This window comes from Mus caroli, unplaced genomic scaffold (genome assembly GCF_978045245.1).
Source record: "Mus caroli unplaced genomic scaffold, Mus_caroli_1 scaffold_4, whole genome shotgun sequence".
Lineage (NCBI taxonomy): Eukaryota > Metazoa > Chordata > Mammalia > Rodentia > Muridae > Mus > Mus caroli.
In genome coordinates, this window is record NW_028227259.1 from 24,392,307 (window position 1) to 24,412,279 (window position 19,973).

General features: G+C 45.2%; 1 protein-coding gene across 1 annotated transcript in view; it reads left to right on the forward strand.

Annotated features, from left to right (window-relative positions):
• LOC147005007 (actin-related protein 3B-like) overlaps nt 1-19,973 on the forward strand; it is a 46,416-nt gene that overhangs the window by 8,622 nt on the left and 17,821 nt on the right. Inside the window, exons 2-6 of the mRNA XM_085836530.1 lie at nt 7,754-7,849; nt 10,145-10,252; nt 14,507-14,650; nt 16,606-16,779; nt 17,385-17,477. Of these exons, the coding sequence (XP_085692656.1) occupies nt 7,754-7,849; nt 10,145-10,252; nt 14,507-14,650; nt 16,606-16,779; nt 17,385-17,477 (615 nt within the window). The remainder of the gene's footprint in view (nt 1-7,753; nt 7,850-10,144; nt 10,253-14,506; nt 14,651-16,605; nt 16,780-17,384; nt 17,478-19,973) is intronic.

The following is a 19,973-nucleotide window of genomic DNA, read 5'->3' on the forward strand; positions in this document are numbered from 1 at the left end:
CTTAGTGCCATCGCAACCCTGGTGCTCACTGTGTCTCTCCTTAGTGCCCACCCTGCCCCTGGTGCCCACCGTGTCTCTCCTTAGTGCCCACCGCACCACTGGTGCTCACTGTGTCTCTCCTTAGTGCCCACCATACTCCTGGTGCCCACCGTGTCTCTCCTTAGTGGCCACCCTGCCCCTGGTGCCCACTGTGTCTCTCCTTAGTGCCCAACGCGCTCCTGGTGCCCACCGTGTCTCTCCTTAGTGCCCACCATACTCCTGGTGCCCACTGTGTCTCTCCTTAGTGGCCACCATGCTCCTGGTGCCCACTGTGTCTCTCTGTAGTGCCCACAACGCTCCTGGTGCCCACTGTGTCTCTCCTTATTGCCTACCGCGCCCCTGGTGCCTACTGTGTCTCTGCTTTTTTCACATTCTGAAGCAGGGTCTAAAGTTGCTGAGTGTGGGCATGAACTCTCTTTCTCTGAAACCTTATCAGGCCTCAAAATTGTGATCCTCCTGCCTCAGCCTTCCGAACAATTGAGATCACAGTCATGTGCTACTGGCCTGATCGCTGTGGCATTGAGCGGAAATCAAGTTGTAACTTTAGAAAACATCTTTCAGACTTTATGAATATAACTCAAAAAGAAAGAACAAGTCAAGGAGCCAAGTAAAGCATTGAGATGGGGTGGGTGCGGCATGAGATGGGAAGGGAAGAAGGGAGACTGGGGCCACTGTGTGGTGGCAGGAGGTGGAGCTGTGTGCTGTGCTGTGCTGTGCTGTGCTGTGCTGTGCTGTGCTGTGCTGTGCTGTGCTGTGCTGTGCTGTGCTGTGCTGTGCTGTGCTGGGGCTGGTGATAGTGAGTGTGGGAGAGTAGGAGATGACAAGCAGCCACTCTGTGCTCCCTCCTGCAGCCTTGGGCATTGTGTTTCAGATGTTATCCACCCTGTGTGTGTGTGTGTGTGTGTGTGTGTGTGTGTGTGTGAGAGAGAGAGAGAGAGAGAGAGAGAGAGAGAGAGAGAGAGAGAGAGAGAGAGAGAGAGAGAGGAGAGAGGAGAGAGGAGAGAGGAGAGAGGAGAGAGGAGAGAGGAGAGAGGAGAGAGGAGAGAGGAGAGAGGAGAGAGGAGAGAGGAGAGAGGAGAGAGGAGAGAGGAGAGAGGAGAGAGGAGAGAGGAGAGAGGAGAGAGGAGAGAGGAGAGAGGAGAGAGGAGAGAGAGGAGAGAGGAGGAGAGAGGAGAGAGGAGAGAGAGAGAGAGAGAGAGAGAGAGAGAGAGAGAGAGAGAGAGAGAGAGAGAGAGAGAGAGAGAGAGAGAGAGAGGTTCTCTTTTTTTATGAAGTCATATAAGGATTGATTTTCTTTTTTTTTCCTTTTTAAATATTTTTTATTAGGTATTTTCCACTTTTATATTTCCAATGCTATCCCAAAAGTCCCCCATACCCCCCCCCCCACTCCCCTATCCACCCACTCTCACTTTTTGGCCCTGGCATTCCCCTGTACTGAGGCATATAAAGTTTGCATGACCAATTGCGCTCTTTCCACTGATGCCTACTAGGCCATCTTTTGATACATATGCAGCTAGAGACACGAGCTCCGGGGTACTGGTTAGTTCATAATGTTGTTCCACCTATAGGGTTGCAGATCCCTTCAGCTCCTTGGGTACTTTCTCTAGTTCCTCCATTGGGGGCCCTGTGATCCATCCACTAGCTGACTGTGAGCATCCACTTCTGTGTTTGCTAGGCCCCAGCATTGTCTCACAAGAGACAGCTATATCAGGGTCCTTTTAGCAAAATCTTGCTAGTGTATGCAATGGTGTCAGCGTTTGGCGGCTGATTATGGGATGGATCCCTGGATATGGCAGTCTCTAGATGGTCCATCCTTTTTGTCTCTGCTCCAAACTTTGTCTCAGTAACTCCTTCCATGGGTGTTTTGTTCCCAATTCTCAGAAGGGGCAAAGTGTCCACACTTTGGTCTTCGTTCTTCTTGAGTTTCATGTGTTTTGCAAATTGTAACTTATATCTTGGGTATTCTAAGTTTCTGGGCTAATATCCACTTATTAGTGAGTACATATCATTTGAGTTCTTTTTTTGATTGGGTTACCTCACTCAGGATGATGCCCTCCAGGTACAACCATTTCCCTAGGAATTTCATAAATTCATTCTTTTTAATAGCTGAGTAGTACTCCATTGTGTAAATGTACCACATTTTCTGTATTCATTCCTCTGTTGAGGGGCATCTGGGTTCTTTCCAGCTTCTGGCTATTATAAATAAGGCTGTTATGAACATAGTGGAGCATGTGTCTTTCTTACCAGTTGGAACATCTTCTGGATATATGCCGAGGAGAGGTATTGCGGGATACCCTGGTAGTACTATGTCCAATTTTCTGACCACCAGACTGGATTTTCCAGAATGGATGTACAAGCTTGCAATCCCATCAACAATGAAGGAGTGTTCCTCTTTGTCCACATCCTCGCCAGCATCTGCTGTCACCTGAATTTTTGATCTTAGCCATTCTGACTGTGTGAGATGGAATATCAGGGTTGTTTTTATTTGCATTTTCCTGATGATTAAGGATGCTGAACATTTTTTCAGATGCTTCTCAGCCATTCGTTATTCCTCAGGTGAGAATTCTTTGTTTAGCTCTGAGCCCCATTTTTTAATGGGGTTATTTGATTTTTCTGGAGTCCACCTTCTTGAGCTCTTTGTATATATTGGATATTAGTCCCTTATCTGACTTAGGATAGGTAAAGATCCTTTCCCAATCTGTTGGTGGCCTTTTTGTCTTACTCACAGTGTCTTTTGCCTTACAGAAGCTTTGCAGTTTTATGAGGTCCCATTTGTCAATTCTCGATCTTACAGCACAAGCCATTGCTGTTCTGTTTAGGAATTTTTCCCCTGTGCCCATATCTTTGAGGCTTTTCCCCACTTCCTCCTCTATAAGTTTCAGTGTCTCTGGTTTTATGTGGAGTTCCTTGATCCACTTAGATTTGACCTTAGTACAAGGAGATAGGAATGGATCAATTCACATTCTTCTACATGATAACCACCAGTTGTGCCAGCACCATTTGTTGAAAATGCTGTCTTTTTTCCACTGGATGGTTTTAGCTCCCTTGTCAAAGATCAAGTGACCATAGGTGTGTGGGTTCATTTCTGGGTCTTCAATTCTATTCCATTGGTCTACTTGTCTATCGCTATACCAGTACCATGCAGTTTTTTTTTTAATCACAATTGCTCTGTAGGACAGCTTTAGGTCAGGCATGGTGATTCCTCCAGAGGTTCTTTTATCCTTGAGAAGAGTTTTTGCTATCCTAGGCTTTTTGTTTTTCCAGATGAATTTGCAGATTGCTCTTTCTAATTCCTTGAAGAATTGAGTTGGAATTTTGATGGGGATTGCATTGAATCTGTAGATTGCTTTTGGCAAGATAGCCATTTTTACAATGTTGATCCTGCCAATCCATGAGCATGGGAGATCTTTCCATCTTCTGAGATCTTCTTTAATTTCTTTCTTCAGAGACTTGAAGTTCTTATCATACAGATCTTTCACTTCCTTAGTTAGAGTCATACCAAGGTATTTTATATTATTTTGACTATTGAGAAAGGTGTTGTTTTCCTAATTTCTTTCTCAGCCTGTTTATTCTTTGTGTAGAGAAAGGCCATTGACTTGTTTGAGTTAATTTTATATCCAGCTACTATACTGAAGCTGTTTATCAGGTTTAGGAGTTCTCTGGTGGAATTTTTAGGGTCACTTATTATATACTATCATATCATCTGCAAAAAGCGATATTTTGACTTCTTCTTTTCCGATTTGTATCCCCTTGATCTCCTTTTGTTGTCTAATTGCTCTGGCTAGGACTTCAAGTAAAATGTTGAATAGGTAGGGAGAAAGTGGGTAGCCTTTTCTAGTCCCTGATTTTAGTGGGATTTCTTCCAGCTTCTCACCATTTACTTTGGTGTTGGCTACTGGTTTGCTGTAGATTGCTTTTATCATGTTTAGGTATGGGCCTTGAATTCCTGATCTTTCCAAGACTTTTATCATGAATGGGTGTTGGATTTTGGCAAATGCTTTCTCTGCATCTAAGGAAATGTTCATGTGGTTTTTGTCTTTGAGTTTGTGTATATAATGGATTACGTTGATGTATTTTCGTATATTAAACCATCCCAGCATCCCTGGAATAAAACCTACTTGGTCAGGATGGATGATTGTTTTAATGTGTTCTTGGATTCGGTTAGCGATAATTTTATTGAGTATTTTTGCATCGATATTCAAAAGGGAAATTGGTCTGAAGTTCTCTATCTTTGTGGGATCTTTTTGTGGTTTAGGTATCAGAGTAATTGTGGCTTCATAGAATGAGTTGGGTAGAGTAGCTTCTGTTTCTATTTTGTGGAATAGTTTGTTAAGAACTGGGATTAGACCTTCTTTGAAGGTCCGATAGAACTCTGCACTAAACCCATCTGGTCCTGGGGTTTTATTGGTTGGGAGACTATTAATGACTGCTTCTATTTCTTTAGGGGAAATGGGACTGTTTAGATCGTTAACTTGATCCTGATTTAACTTTGGTACCTGGTATCTGTCTAGAAATTTGTCCATTTCGTCCAGGTTTTCCAGTTTTGTTGAGTATAGCCTTTTGTAGAAAGATCTGATGGCGTTTTGGATTTCTTCAGGATCTGTTGTTATGTCTCCCTTTTCATTTCTGATTTTGTTAATTAGGATGCTGTCCCTGTGCCCTCTAGTGAGTCTGGCTAAGGGTTTATCTATCTTGTTGATTTTCTCAAAGAACCAGCTCCTCCTTTGGTTGATTCTTTGAATAGTTCTTCTTGTTTCCACTTGGTTGATTTCGCCCCTGAGTTTGATTATTTCCTGGGTCTCATCCTTGGAAAAGTCTAATTGTTTCTCCCTCAGCAGTGCTCTCCCTCAGCAGCAGTTGGCTGATGTCTAGGGTGGAGCGCCGTGGCCTTCCACTTCGGCATGTGTATTGGTCTTGTTGGTTATGTTTCAGTACCATGGGTGAAAAGCTTTCCCTGTCATTCCTAGGAGATTGCTTTGTAGTCTCAAAGCAGACCTCCTGGACCCTAACAATCTTTCTATCCTGTCTTCTCTCATGTTCCCTGAGCCTTAGGTATATTTGTTGCAGCTGGGCACCTCATGACCTGATATTCATTGTATTTTGACTAGTTGTGGTTTTCTGTGGTGGTCTCTGTCTCCTACAAAGACAACCTTCTGAGAGAGGACTGATGTCTTAGGGTTTCTATTGCTGTGATGAAACACCATGATCAAAAAAGCAAGTTGGGGAGGAAAAGGGTTTATTCAGCTTACACTTCCACAGCACTGTTTGTTCATCACCAAAGGAAGTCAGGACAGGAACTCAAGTTGGGCAGGAGCCTGGAGGCAGGAGCTGATGCAGAGGCCATGGAGGGATGCTGCTTACTGGCTTGCTTCCCCTGGCTTGCTCAGCCTGCTTTCCTACAGAATCCAGGCCTACCAATGTAGAGATGGCACCACCCACAATGGGCTGGGCCCTCCCCCACTGATCACTAATTGATAAAATGCCTTACAGCTGGGTCTCATGGAAGCCTTTCCTCCATTAAGATTCTCTTCTTTCAGATGGCTGTAGCTTGTGTGTCAAATTGGCATGAGAGTAGCCATCACAGACGAGATTTACACTTACCTATGGGTATAAGAATAAATGCTTCCATTGCTGTTGGGAGGTGTGCTGGTCTAATAAAGCTGTGTTAGTAGGCTCTCCTCTAGACCCAGGACCTCTCTGGCCCCAGCAGGCAGGCTAGGTGGTCAGTACCAGGCTGTTGAGAAAGCCTTAGGTCCGATTGGTTACCAGCAAGTCTGAGAACTACTATTTAGGACTGTCTTGAAGGGCCGGTCATTATTGTGGTTCATCGCATTTTCACAGTCAGGTAGGACTACTAATTGCTAGCCTCCTTTGGCAGCTTGCATTGCACCTTCTTAAACTATGAAAGCTAGTTCTCAGAGAGGAGGCTTTCTCTGAGCATTCTTTATTTAAAGATAATTAGGGTTTAATTTGGGATTCTCGAGCAGTAACAGTGTTGTGATTATATACAGTCTATAGTTTACCTCACCCTGAGCAGCATATAAAAGGCCTTCTCAGCATTAATATTATTTTTCTGAGTTGATGCACAGTTAAAGACACTTTGGTTTTGCAAAATGTTAGATTGACATTGGGGCCAGATATTATTGGGCTGTCCTTTGTGTCATGGAGACTCTGTGCACCACAGAGTTTTAGTACTGAAGCCAGAGGCTTTATTTTCCAACTTGAAGTGTTAGTGGTGTGCTCTGCTGCCTTGACAACACCACAGACAAAGTGGTTCAAACAAGAGGCATGTAGTTTTCATAGTTTTGGAGGCTACAGGTTCAAGGCTAGGGTGGTACTGTCTGTGACGGCTCCTGGCGAGGGCCCTTTTCCTGGTCCTTACATGCTGCCTTCTTGCTTGGCATCTTCCCTGTGCTAACGTGTGTAAAGAAGAAGGGAGGCAGAGGGGCAGGTGGTAGGAGAGAGGAAGAGAGGAAGGAAGGAAAGAGGGAGGGCAGGTTTGTTGGTTTAGGGCCTTAATGCATGGACTATGGGGGACCCCCACTTGAGTTCAGAATAAAGGACTTTTGCCAGAAGGCCTAGACCATTTTCATTTATTTTTGTAGTTTACATAAATATAAGATGTAGAGCTTTATTGCTTTGGAAGAATACAGCGCCTTGTTTTAGTTTTTCTGCTGTTTGGTGATTTTTATTCTATTTTATGGTAGTTACTGTTTTTAAAAGGCTTCACGACTTGCTGAGAATATTTCAAGAGTCTAATCTGCTTTTTTCCATGTCATGCTATGTGCACAACCACTATCCCTTACTCCTCAAAATGTGTGCAACCAGAAGCTTTTGAAGTTTGGAATACTTGAACATACATAATGAGATCCCATGGGCTTAGGACTGAGGTCTAAATGCTAAATGTATTTGGGCTTTACAAGGATCTGTACTTACAACCCCAGGATGATTTTATACTGTGCTTTTAGTGTACGTGTGTGCTGACTGACACCTGTCATGTAAGATCACTGTGACATCAGCTTGGTGCCCAGAATTTCAGGTTTGGAGTATCGTGGGCTGCTTCCTGTCCATCCGTCTGTCCGTCGGTCCGTCTGTCCGTGTGTGTGTGTGTTTTCCATTTGTGTTTCATTTACTTTTCTCTTTGTTTTAGTATTTTTACACAATATTGAATGTTAGCATTTGTTTTTAGTGCATGTGTGAGTGTGGGCTTGGTATGCCCAGGGCGTCACTGCCTGGGGAACATGGCGGCCAACCTGGAGTGTGGTGGGCGGAGCCTGCCACTGCTGCTGTGAGTGACAGGTGAGAGGAAGCTTCTGCCTGACCATTGCCTCTTCTTTGGAGCTCTCAGCTGTATCTGGTCCAGGCACGGGGCCTAGCGTCATGAGTCTTCACTCTTGGCTGTATTCTGTTGCCTTTGGTGTCATGCACCAGGGTTCTTTGTTTCAGGGTGGTTGGGTGTAATGTAGGTGATGAAGGAGCTCTTCCTTGTCTTTGACTTGTTGAACTTTGACCTTTGGGTGAGTCATGAGAGCAGAAGCCCCATACTGCCTTCACTGTACCTTGTCAAAGCTTTGAAGACCCACAGTAGGCGCCCTTAACTAGTCACCTTCAGTGAGGACCCTCTTGGCAACTAGGGAGTTCTAGAATACTCTGGCCAATGTATCTGTAGGTTAGCCTTTTTATTAACTCTGATGTAGTTAATGTTTTCTTACAGACAGAACCGCCACTGAACACACCAGAAAACAGAGAGTACCTTGCAGAAATCATGTTTGAATCATTTAATGTACCAGGACTCTACATTGCGGTACAGGTAATTAAAGAAAAACACCCACATTATCTTTGTGATTCTGTTGTGTAAGAAGCAGTAATTCCAAGGTCATTTGTGCTCAGTCTGGCTGGACACTCATAACTACCACTGAAGTGAGATTGGTCTGGATCTACAGATTTCCTAGGCAGAGTCTCATGTGTTTTTATTTGGGTGACAAGTTAGAGATGTAGAGGCCTTCCTTCCTTCCTTCCTTCCTTCCTTCCTTCCTTCCTTCCTTCCTTTTTTAAAAAAACTTCTCACGCTTACTTTGCCTCACTGTTAAGAAAAAACAAAACAAACCTAACAACGGTGAAAGTGAAAAGAACAGACATCCTAAAATCCATTGGAAAACAAGGTAACCTGGGAAGCGTGTCTCAAGCCTTATACTACCACATGGGGGGATAAGGCAAGAAGTCAACCTGGGATAGATTTGTGTTCTGAGGCAAGTCCGAGTTGCAGAGTGAGATCCTGTCTCAAAAACACAACAAACAAACAAACAAACAAACAAACACCGAGCCAAAACAAAGTCAATGCCTCTAGAGAACCCTAGGATTCGGCTGCGTTAGTTCTGTGCACTCTGGCTTCGGAGAGGCCCTGAGCTCCCAGGGGCTTCAGGGCTCATCTTGAAGCTTTTTCTTGGCTTACAGTCTCATTGTTGCTTTAGTGGTTGTATATGAAGAAGTTGGTTGGAGTTTTGAGGAGTAACTGAGATGCATCTCTTTCCAAGATTCCTGCCTAATATTATTTCCTTCTAAGAGAAGAGTCCCAGGGGAGATGCAGTTTGGAGGTGCTGTGCTGTTGTCCCCTCATGATCAGTCATAGTGCCTTTTGACACAGCAAAGGCTCCAACAATTCTTACAGGGGAATCTAGAATCATTATTTTTTCTCCTGGTCTTTTTTGAGATAAGGTTTCTCTGTGTAACCATGACTGACCTGGAACTCACTCGGTAGACCAAGCTGGCCTCAAACTTACAGAGATCAGCCTGCCTCTGCTGGCATTAAAGGCATGAGCCACACTGCCCAGCTGAGACCTATTCATTCTCTTCTCTCCCAGGATACCTATAATGTATAGAATAGGAAGGTACTCAGGAACACCGAACTTACTATTATTATTTGAACTATAGCCTACAGTTGCCTCAAAGTCAGGATGATCCCCCTGTCTCACCCTCTTTGAGTATGTGATGACAAGTGTGTTCCACAATGTCCCACAATAACTATTAGTTCTTAAGATGATCCACATGCCATACTTAGAGTCTCCATGACATGAAGGACAGCCAAATAATTTCGTATCTGGCCACAATGTCAATCTAACATTTTGCAAAACCAAAATATCTTTAACTGTGTATCAACTCAGAACATTGATGTTAATGCTGAGAAGGCCTTTTATATGCTGCTCAGGGTGAGGCGAGTGTTGCACTGCTAACAGTCATGTTTTTTAAAAGTGAATTCCTATGTTCTGCCTTGGCCTGACATTCGCTGGACAGTTCCTTGCTGTGGGTGTCCTGTGCATGGCAGAGTGTGGGGCAGCAGCCCCCTTGCCCCCCACATACACACACCGCCTCCTCACCTCTGACAAACTGTGACTGTGGGCAATGGCAGCGGACATGGCCAGCTGCTCTGTGAGGAGAGAGTTGCCTTTGGCTGAGAACTGCTGTCTTGCATCTGTCAGATGAGAGTTTCTGGGTGGGGGGCGGCCCTCATCATCCGTGAGAGAAGAGCTCCATGCGGGCTGGGAGAGTGCTTGCCCAGCATAAACCCTGGGGTTGATCCCAAGCCCGGAATAAACTGTGTATGGTGACACACATCTGAATTCCTAATACTCTGGAGCTGGAGGCAGGAAGATCAGGAGTTAGGCCATTCTTGGCTGACAGTGAGCCTGGGTTTCATGAGACCTTGCCTTGAACCACAAACTCCCGAACAAACAAACAAACAAGCAAAGAAAAGCCCCAGCTCCATGTGTCTTACCTTGTAGTGTTTGTGGCTGCCCTTGGACCACCAGCAGATTAGAAGTTAAACCTTATGATTTAGCAGTGGGATTCCACTTCATTGATTTTGTTTGTAAAACTTTATAGGTTCTTGTTGAAAACTTGACTCCTTCATTTGAAGTGAAAACTGGCATGCAGGTTAGCTGAGTGAGAATTGTAATGTAGGAGATGTGGGGTCGGGAAAGGGAAGTTTCTCAGATTTATTAAGTAAGAAAGAGTTCACTGCAGGATCTGAGACCAGCTGAGCAGTGGCTTTTGATCTTCCTGGTTGTGATGCCTCTCTTCAGTGGCTGATCAATGTCTCTCTTTCTAGGCAGTGCTGGCTCTGGCAGCCTCTTGGACATCCCGGCAAGTTGGTGAACGCACACTAACGGGGATAGTTATAGACAGTGGAGATGGTGTCACCCACGTTATCCCGGTGGTAAGCACGGGGTTCTTATTTTACTCTCTGAGGTTTAAGCTGACCTGGGGTAAGAGAAGAAATGAAAAGGCAAATCAAAACGCAGCCTACTCAAGTAACATGCCAGCTTTTACGTGGTGTAGTAGAAACAGCTATGGGACCGACCGACTCCTTCCTTCCTTCCTTCCTTCCTTCCTTCCTTCCTTCCTTCCTTCCTTCCTTCCTTCCTTCCTTCCTTCCTTTCCTTCCTTCCTTCTTTATTTCTTCCTCTCTTTTTCTCTTTCTTTCTTTCTTTCTTTCTTTCTTTCTTTCTTTCTTTCTTTCTTTCTTTCTCTCTTTCTTTCTTCCTCTCTTTTTCTCTCTCGCTCTCTTTCTCTCTCTCTCTCTCTTTTTCTCTCTCTCTGTTTATTGTGAGATAGGATTTTCTTGGCTGGCTTGAACTGACAGACATCTATCTGCCTCTGCCTCTCAAGTGCTGGGATTCAAAGTATATGTCACCATGCCAGCCTTGGCAATGCGAATTTAGAGTTCAGGAAGGTGAGAAAGAGTTCAAAAAGTGGCTATGTTTGTGCCTTTGTTGGTTTTGCAATATGGAGCAAATTATGTAGTCACATGCTTTTTTTTGGCCAGGATTCTGCTGTATTCCCACGAGTGTCACGTGAGTGTCCTGGCTTGAATGAAAATGGTCCATAGGGAGTGGCACTGTTAGGTGGTGTGGCCTTTTGGAGGAAGTACATCACTGGGAGTGGGCTTTGAGGTTTCAGATGCTCAAGCCAGGCCTATTGGGCTATTTATTCCTGCTGCCTGAGGATCCAGATATAGACCTCTCAGCTCCCTCTTCAGCACCATGTCTGCCTGCAGGCCACCATGCTTCCATCATGACAATAATGGACTAAACCTCTGAACTGTAAGCCACCCCAATTCAATGTTTCCCTTTATAAGAGTTTCGATGGCCATGGTGTCTTCACAGTAATAGAATTCCTAAGTAAGACACTCATCATTGGAGCTGCTGCAGTTAGACATCATTCTGATGTCAACGTCGAGGGTCAGTGACAGGCTCTGCTCATCTGGGGCTCAGGAGAACTTGCTCTTGCCTCTGAATGAATTCAAGAGTGACAATCACATTTGATTGCAGGGCTCCTTATGCTATCACCTTTGGGTTTTAAGTCATTAGGGGAGTCAATGCAGGAGGCTTTCTCATCTTTCCTTTGGTCCAAGGGATGACTTAAAGGAATTATTTAAAAAATCAACAGTGTCAGTAGAAAGTCAGACAGTCATGATCATCCCCCTTCAGGTTTTCTCAGTAGCCATAGTTACGGTGTTAACCACAGTTATTTATGTTACCCATCGTTATAAACACACACATCAATTATATGAAGTTCTGTGGCTTGGTTTTGTTACTTGGAGGGTGTGTGTATACTGTGTTTGCATGGAGTTGCATGCCATGATCATATGTAGTAGTCATATGAGCTTGTGGGCCTCACTTCTCTCTACCATGTGAGCTCCAGGGATCAAACTCAGGCCGAGCACCCTTATCTGCTAAGCTATTTTACCAGCCCTTAAATAAGTTTAAGTTTTGAAAAAAAAGTTATTTAATGATGTTTGTGTCTCTGTATGGGTTTGTGCACATGAATACAGGTTCCCCCAAGAGGCCAGAGGCATTGAAACCCCTGGAACTGGAGTTATTTTGTCTGCTGTCCCATATCAGCGCTGGCAACGGAGCTTAGTCTGCAGCAAGAGCAGTTCATGACCTTAGTCGCTGAGCCATTTCTCCAGCCTCCTAAATGTAAATTTAAAATGCAAATAAGAGAATTAAAAAATCCAAAACTGAGTGGGGTGGCACAAGCCTGTAATTCCAGCGTTTGAAAGGTGAAGGCAGGAGATTCAGAAGAGAAAGGTCATCCTTGGCTTAATACTGAGCTTAGGGCCAGCCCGGGATACGTGAGACCCGTGTCAACCAGCTTCACAAAATTGAACATCTTTTACCTTCATGTCGTGTGTGTATACACACCAAACAAACAAACAAACAAACAAAACCCAACTTGGCTAAAGCCAAGCAAGACGGGTGAACTTCCTCTCTTGCTGCTTTGTGTCTGCTGAAAGGCTAAAGTCATGAAAGGCTTTATGGTCCCTGTAACCCTGTACCCCTGCCCACGTGTCCTCTTCATGGGAGGAGTGGACCCTTCAGAGCCGTCTCAGAGGCTGGCTCTGTGGGAGTTGCTGGAGGAGGTGCTGCCCCTCTGGCTTTCTCACTGCTGTGCTGCCTTGTAGAGCAGAGGGCCTTTGCTCCCAGTGCTGGAGCCCCAGGTCTGCCTGCACCCCTTCTCCATCATCTCCACACTGTGGGCCAGGGTGAGCAGAGGCCCTTCTATCACTTGTTCCCTTTGCCCAGGGTCAAGGGTCACTCAGAAAGTGTATGGTAGGAAGAAAAGACATTTCACATAGAGCCCAGGTCCAGAGAGAAAGGGTTTTGTAATTTATTACTGTAGATTCTTCTCCCATTTATAAAAATTAATTTGTTACTGATAATCTGGGTAAAGTTAAGAGAACAAAATTACTCATAAATCCATCTAGACAATCACACTATGAACTGCATAGCCTCTCAAGTGTTGGTTAAAACACACATGCACAAGCACAGAGAATATCTTCTGTCTAGTTTGTGTTCTAACAGAATAAATAATACTAAAGTTGTATTTTGCACATTCATTTAATGATACCTTTTCTGTATGGTCAAACATCCTATGAAAAATTGTCACCTAAAATCATGGTGTGTGATCTAAAGTGACATGGTGGTGACTGTCCTGCTGTTGGGTGCGAAGCACACTGAGAAGCCTACTTAATGCTGGCTTTAGGAATTGGTGTATGTGGGTCTCACGGGGTGATTGGGAAGATTCCATGTGTTAGAAGCTAATGTTTAATTGCTTGTTTCTCTAAAAATATTTTACAAATAGTTGTACTTTGCAGAAAGGACCAATGTTTTGTCTAGAAGTTAGGAGCATGGGGGAGGAGCCCAGGAGGACTTGGGGAGGTGATCCTTACAGCTTAGCATGGCTCTGTCTGTGCCTGTGCTGATGGATGTAGTACACACACACACACACACACTCACACACACACAGAGTACACACACAGTACACACACACATACACACACACACACACACACAGAGTACACACACAGTACACACACACACACACACACACACACAGTACACACTCACACACACACACACACACACACACACACACACACACATGCGTGTACCCAGCATGGAGCTGTGGTTCATCTTCATGTCCTCTCTTTCCCCCTGGCCCTGTGGCACAGCGACCACAAAGTGCTAGTGTGTGAAACTGATCACCAGTGTCCCCACACCTGAGTCTCTGCAGACAAGCTGGATGGGTGGCCAGGCTTGTGGCTGCTATGGCAAGTGTGTGCAAACAGAAGGTCAGTGAGGGGACTTTGGGCCCATCACTGCTGTGGGCAGGTGGACTCTAGGCACTCCTGCTAGTGGATGGCAGAGTTATTGTGGACTCCCACAGGCCCCTCACAGACATGCCTTTAGTAGCTCAGAAAGGCATCAGGGAGCATCCAGATCCTAAGATGCACTGGTCTTAGCTAGCACTGACTGGTTAGCTTCTTTGAATCACTTTCAATGTGCTGAACAGAGCCATGTCTTGAATCCTTATATCTGCCCTTAAAGCCCATGTGTGACCGGCTGGGTTTTATTTCATAGACGCTGTAAATGCCCTCAGGGTATTTGCTCCACACTAGGGATGGAGGTTAGGATCCCTGACCCAGGGTTGGGATCCAGGCTTTGGGGATCACCGTCCTCTGTGCTTTTCCACAGTTGCTAACTTTGAGTTAGGAGCAGCTTCATCGGTGGTTTGACAGTGCACAGACAAAGCCTGTTTGGCCTACTTAGAGGAAAGCTTCACTGTCAGGTTAGCTCCTCTCTCAGGCAGCAGCACCTTTTACAAACGACCAATTCTGTGTCGTTGCCTACATGTTCCTAATGGAAACATTTTGGTTGCTTATGGAGATTCAGGTTATTGGAGTCATTCAGAATTTTAAATATTAATGGAACTTCAGATGCTGTCATTTAAAAAGACCAGAGATACTGAACCTTATAAGTGGGAGCCATTAAATGCTAGTTCAGTGCTCAGAAGGGTGGACATCTGGGAAGGGGAGGGTGGGGACCTGCTGAGTGCACGGGCTCTGGACTGTGGTTAGTGACGTGGCTGTCCTGCCTCCTCTCGTCTTCTCTCCTCTCCTCTCCAGGCAGAAGGCTATGTAATTGGAAGCTGCATCAAACACATCCCAATTGCAGGTAGAGATATTACGTATTTCATTCAACAGCTGCTAAGGGAGAGGGAGGTGGGAATCCCTCCTGAGCAGTCACTGGAAACCGCAAAAGCCATCAAGGTAAAAACAGAAGGGAACCTGGCTGGTTTGGGGGTGAGGGAGATGGTGCTTGGGTGTTCCCCTCAATGCCACTGCCCCTCCTGCTCCCTTCCTGTCCCCCGAGAGTGTGGGCCTTGGTTGTTTTGCCATTGAGTTTCCTGTGCTGGGGACGTGAGGCTCAGTGTGCTCTCCTACACAGAGAGCGGCTTCTGAGCTGGTGTTGAGCCACCGGTGTGTGGAGTAGAGCATTGTTTAATTGAAGCCTAATTAAACCAAACCTTCAATTAGCTGCATGCTGCTTCCCCATCTCCCTCCGTGCTTCCATTTAGAATCAGGAGGCGAGTCGCAGCAGTAGCTGTCAGGAATCCTGAGGTGTTTGCGTGCTTTGTGTCCTGAGAGTACACCTCAGAACCCTGCCAGTCTAGATCTCAGGGTCCTTAAACAGAATCCACCTGCCTGTCTCCAGACCTCAGTTACCTGTTACAGCAGTGACAGGAAAATGTGAACTTAGTAACAAAAGAACAAAGTGAAACTTAGTAACAAAAGAACAAAAGGTCATTATTTAGAGGGTCTACTTGACCTCACCCATCTTCCTATTGGTGTGGGCATGGCAGTTACAGACTTTTAAAAGGAATTTTTCTTCTCAGCTAGCAAAACTAAAACATTAAAAAAAATCAAAATGCAAGAGATTCCTGAGTGTTCAAGGCTGGTTATCATATATCGAGAGGAGGGAGGGTTTTGTTTGAATCTGGAGAAGGGTCTGAGGTGGGGTATGACATGTGACCTCACACAGCTCTGGTTCTGAGCTGCAGCGTAGAGGGGTAACTCTCCTGCTGTTTCCTCTCAGCCAAGCATCTCTGGAGGTTGGTTAAATTCAAAGAGGCAGGGGACAAGATTTCTGAATTTTGGCTGATGCTAGTTGAGAACAATCCTTTTGGGATGGGACAGGTAGAGGGCTGGCTCCTACAGAAAAAAAATGCCACCTGTCCCTTCCTCGTGGGCTTGGGCTTCCCAGGACTGGGGAGACTTGAAGTCCTCAAACAAAAGGGAAAAACTGGTCGTTCCATGGTGGGGAGAGATTTGAAAAGATGTCCTCAGACTTCTTTGTAGACTAAAATATTTCCAAGGTTTCCCCTCAGCCTTTGTTTCCTTTTCCTCAGTGGGAGCCATCTCTTGGCAGCCCCAGTGCTCTCGCCTGATTCTGCTCTTATTCTACAGTAGCTGCCAACTGATGTCATGATGTTTGCTTATTTCAGTCACCTAGTGTCTGACTCTGAGCTAGATGGCCTCTGAGAGGGATCTAAGTGTTTCATCGACTGTGTATCTCCAGTGTTGATCAAGTGACTTAGAATACCTAACCAGCAAGGTCAGGGGATCAAGCAGACATTTAACAGGAGGACAGATAGCATTCCCTTAGGCACGCATGCGTGCACATACTCTCTCTCTCTCTCTCTCTCTGTCTGTCTCTCTCTCTCTCTCTGTCTCTCTCTCTCTCTGTCTCTCTCTCTCTCTCTCTCTCTCTCTCTCTCTCTCTCTCTCTCTCTCTCTCTCTCTGTCTCTCTGTCTCTCTCATGCAGTTGGCTTCTGGGCCAAGCTTAGCTTGTTGGTCTTGTGGACAGTAGTGAGGCTGGCACCTGACAGGGAGCCTGAGGGGGCAAGCAAAGCCTGGGTGGAGACAAGGAGCTGATGTTTTATAGATAGATATTATTTCAGACAAAATGGCAACAGAATTAGGGAGAACATGGTAGTGATGTGTAACCATTGCAGAGAAAACAGACTTACCTATTCAAGTGTAGTCATGCTTAAGCTGAAAGACAGCAGGACACATGCTTGATGGTTCAATCACCCAAGAGTTACAGTGTAGGCAGAGATGAGTTCAGAGGTGTCTGTAAGATGTGGGTTCCTGTGTATTTGTCAGAGGGCAGAGGTGCGGGTACTTATCAATGCTTTGGCCATGTCTTTTTGTGTACATACAGGAGAAGTACTGTTACATTTGCCCGGATATTGTCAGAGAATTTGCTAAGTATGACGTAGATCCTCGGAAGTGGATCAAACAGTACACAGGGATCAATGCCATCAACCGGAAGAAGTTCATTATAGATGTTGGTTATGAAAGGTTCCTGGGACCAGAAATATTCTTTCACCCTGAGGTAAGATGTCTGTCTGAGTGTACTGAGTAGTGAATGTGGAGCGATGCTGCCCTCCAGTGTGCAGAAGGAGCAGTTCCCAGTAAAGGGACCCAGTGAGCAAGTTGGTTTCACATGGTGGTTCCCTCTGCAGAGTGGTTGCCTGGTGTGCCTTGCTGTAGGCTTACCCGCTTTAACAGTTAAGGTTGGGGTTATCCTGGGCATGAGGAAGATCTCTGAAGAGCAATAGGAGAAATGGATTTGAAACTGATCTCCAGGCACCTGTAGGAATAAAGCAGTCACTAATCTCAAGGTCTGTGTGCATTGATCCCTGTATGAAAGTAACAGTAAGACGGAGTGTTTTGTGACTGTGCGTGTAAAACCAGTGAATGCCCAGCTGGTGAACTGGCTCATAACTGTCTGCAACTCCAGCTCCAGGGGATATGCTGTCTTCTTCTGGTCTCTGCGGGCACTGCACTCAGATGCTCAAACCAACATCCAGACACACCCACACACATAACAAAGTACATAATTAAAAGTAAAAATGAAGTCTTAACATTTTGTTTGAAAATAGTTTGTGTTATTTGAGAAAGTGTATAATATTTCTTTCCTATTTATATAAAATATAGTTTGCCAACCCAGACTTTATGGAGTCCATCTCGGATGTTGTTGATGACGTCATACAGAGCTGTCCCATAGATGTGCGCCGGCCGCTGTATAAGGTATAAACTTCTTGGGTAAGGTGTTTTGAGTTCCTTCCCACATAAAAGGCCTGTAGTTGTTGGCTATCCATGTAGCAAGTCTTCATCACTGTTTTCCTGCTCTCGGCAGGAAACGAATTCCAGTTGTGTATAACTGAGAGCTTTGACTCAGAGAGGGGATGAGTGGGACGCTGGGAATATGACACAACCAACAGAGGGACTTTTCAAACTCTTTTCTTCCTCCCTTCCCCTCCCTCCTCTGCTTGAGCGCAGACCATGACTTTCCTGTCTCGCCCTCCCTAGCACTGGGGTTTCAAACCCTGTGTCTCCATGCCTGGCGTGAGCTGTCTTTTTGTCTTGACTGTCAAACTGGATTGAGTTACACAGCCTGAGCCATACACACCAATTGAAAGAGGAAGGTTTGCCCTGCTCAGGCTCTCTGGGAACCGCTCTTATTCTTTGCTGGGTATTTACGGTCAGTGCTGAGGTTAGCCCGGCAGTAAGTACAAATATGCACGTGGAGGAGTTTTTCAAAATTCTTTGATTGTCTGGAATTGTAAGAATGAAACGAGAGAAATCTAGTCATTGTTACATGAAATGAATAATGGCTGACAGCTGGTTAGCAAGAGCAGAAATTATCTTCAGATAACATGTGCATGTGTGCATCAAGCCTTCATCCTCAGCTAACGTGCATGTGTGCATCGAGCCTTTGATTCAGCTTCATGACCTCACATTACACTATGCACACACAGGCATCTACATTTTAAACAGAGAAAGGTGCTTAGTGAAAATGTATTAACTACTGCTGTGTTCCATACTAGGTACTACATACCTTTTAAAGAATGGGGTAAATTCCCATGGAAAAGTCTTTGGTGGGAAAACAGCTATTGTCATCCAACTCATATGAGTATAGTGCAAGGGGTTTAATAGTTACTTGCATTTCCTTATTCTTATATATATATATTTTTTATTTACAGGATATTGCTGTGCAGTCTAGGTTGACTCTAAACTTGTAGTCATTTGCCTTAATGCTCTGTTTGTTGGATTATTTGTATAGCATTTCCGGGCTTTCATTAATCTTGTACTGAGAGTCACTATACAGTCACACACATACTTCCAGATTGAATTTTGTGTCTCGTTGCGTTCCAGGTCCTGTTGCTGTTGAGAAGCAACCTTGAGCTTCTTCCAGCTGAACAGATTATTCTTGAAAGCACATTACTAATTGTAGGCCTTAATCAATTAACAAATATCTGTGATGCATTGAGTGTGTATATGTTAGAGAACTGAATCAAACAGTTGCCTATGGCCACTCCCTGTAGGCATGCTGTTTCTGTCTGCATATCACAGTCAAACAGAGACGAGCCCTTGAAATACCAGTCCCTGTCCCAAAGCCCATCTATACAGCTCTGAGTTAGTGAGGTTTCTGCATGTAGGGGGTCTAGAGTATACCGTGTCTTTGAACTTGTATGTATTTGGGAGGATCATGTTAACTGCTAAATGGCAAGGTTGGCTTTTGAACCAGTTTCCTGTATCTTTGATAAGTTTAGGCCTTCCCTACTGAGTCACTCTGCCCATCTCTGAAGAGATAGTGAGAAGAAAACCTTGCCTACTTCTCCTTAGGAGAACCACTCCTCCACTGTGGGCTGTAGAGGCTTTAGCTTGCCTGGCCATCCAGTTTGTGACAGTAACTAGTATACATGAGCTTCGTTTGTGTGTATAAGAAGGTAATAGATATACAGGAGTTGTCTCAGGGTTTCTATTGCTGTGATAAACACTATGACCAGAAACAACCCGAGGGATGAACAGTGTTTGGCTTCTGTGTCCCAATCACAACCCATCATGTAGGAATGCCAGGGTATGTGCTCAAGGCAGGAATCTTCAGCCAGGAGTTGGTGCAGAGGCCATAGAGGGATGCTCCTTACTGGCTTGCTCCCCGTGGCTTACACAGCCTGTTTTCTTATAGCATCCAGGTTCACTAGCCTAGGGATGGCTCCACCCCCCAGAGACCTGGACCTTCGCATATCAAGGAAATGTATCACAGACTTAACCACAGGCCAATTTGGTGGGTGGGTGGGGGAGCATTTTTTAACAGGTTCTCTCTTTGGGTAGGCTGCTGGGTGGGTAGGGTGGCAGGGGGCAGGGTGCCAGGTCGGTATGGGGCTGCTAGTTGCTATTGTAGCATCGGAAGTGATAGAATTCAAGTCCCACTGAGCTGGGAAGGCTGAGGACAGTGGAGTTGGCCACACTATGTGTTGTTTTTAATGAAGCTTGAGCATTCTACTCTGGAGAGAGAGGAGAGTCAAAAGAGGCTGCCCCTCCTCTGTCTCCTGAGACATTCATTGCTGTAACTAGATTCTGACAGGAAATGGACCTTGGGGGTTCTTGTCTTTCTTAGGGCAGCAGCCATTGTGGCGCCTCAGTGAGTTTGACATTGTCTTGGGTTCTTTCAGGAAGCTGCCACTCCCTCCTTGGGCAGCCCTCGGGTCACTCTTCTTGCTCTGGCAGTGTTTGGTGGGC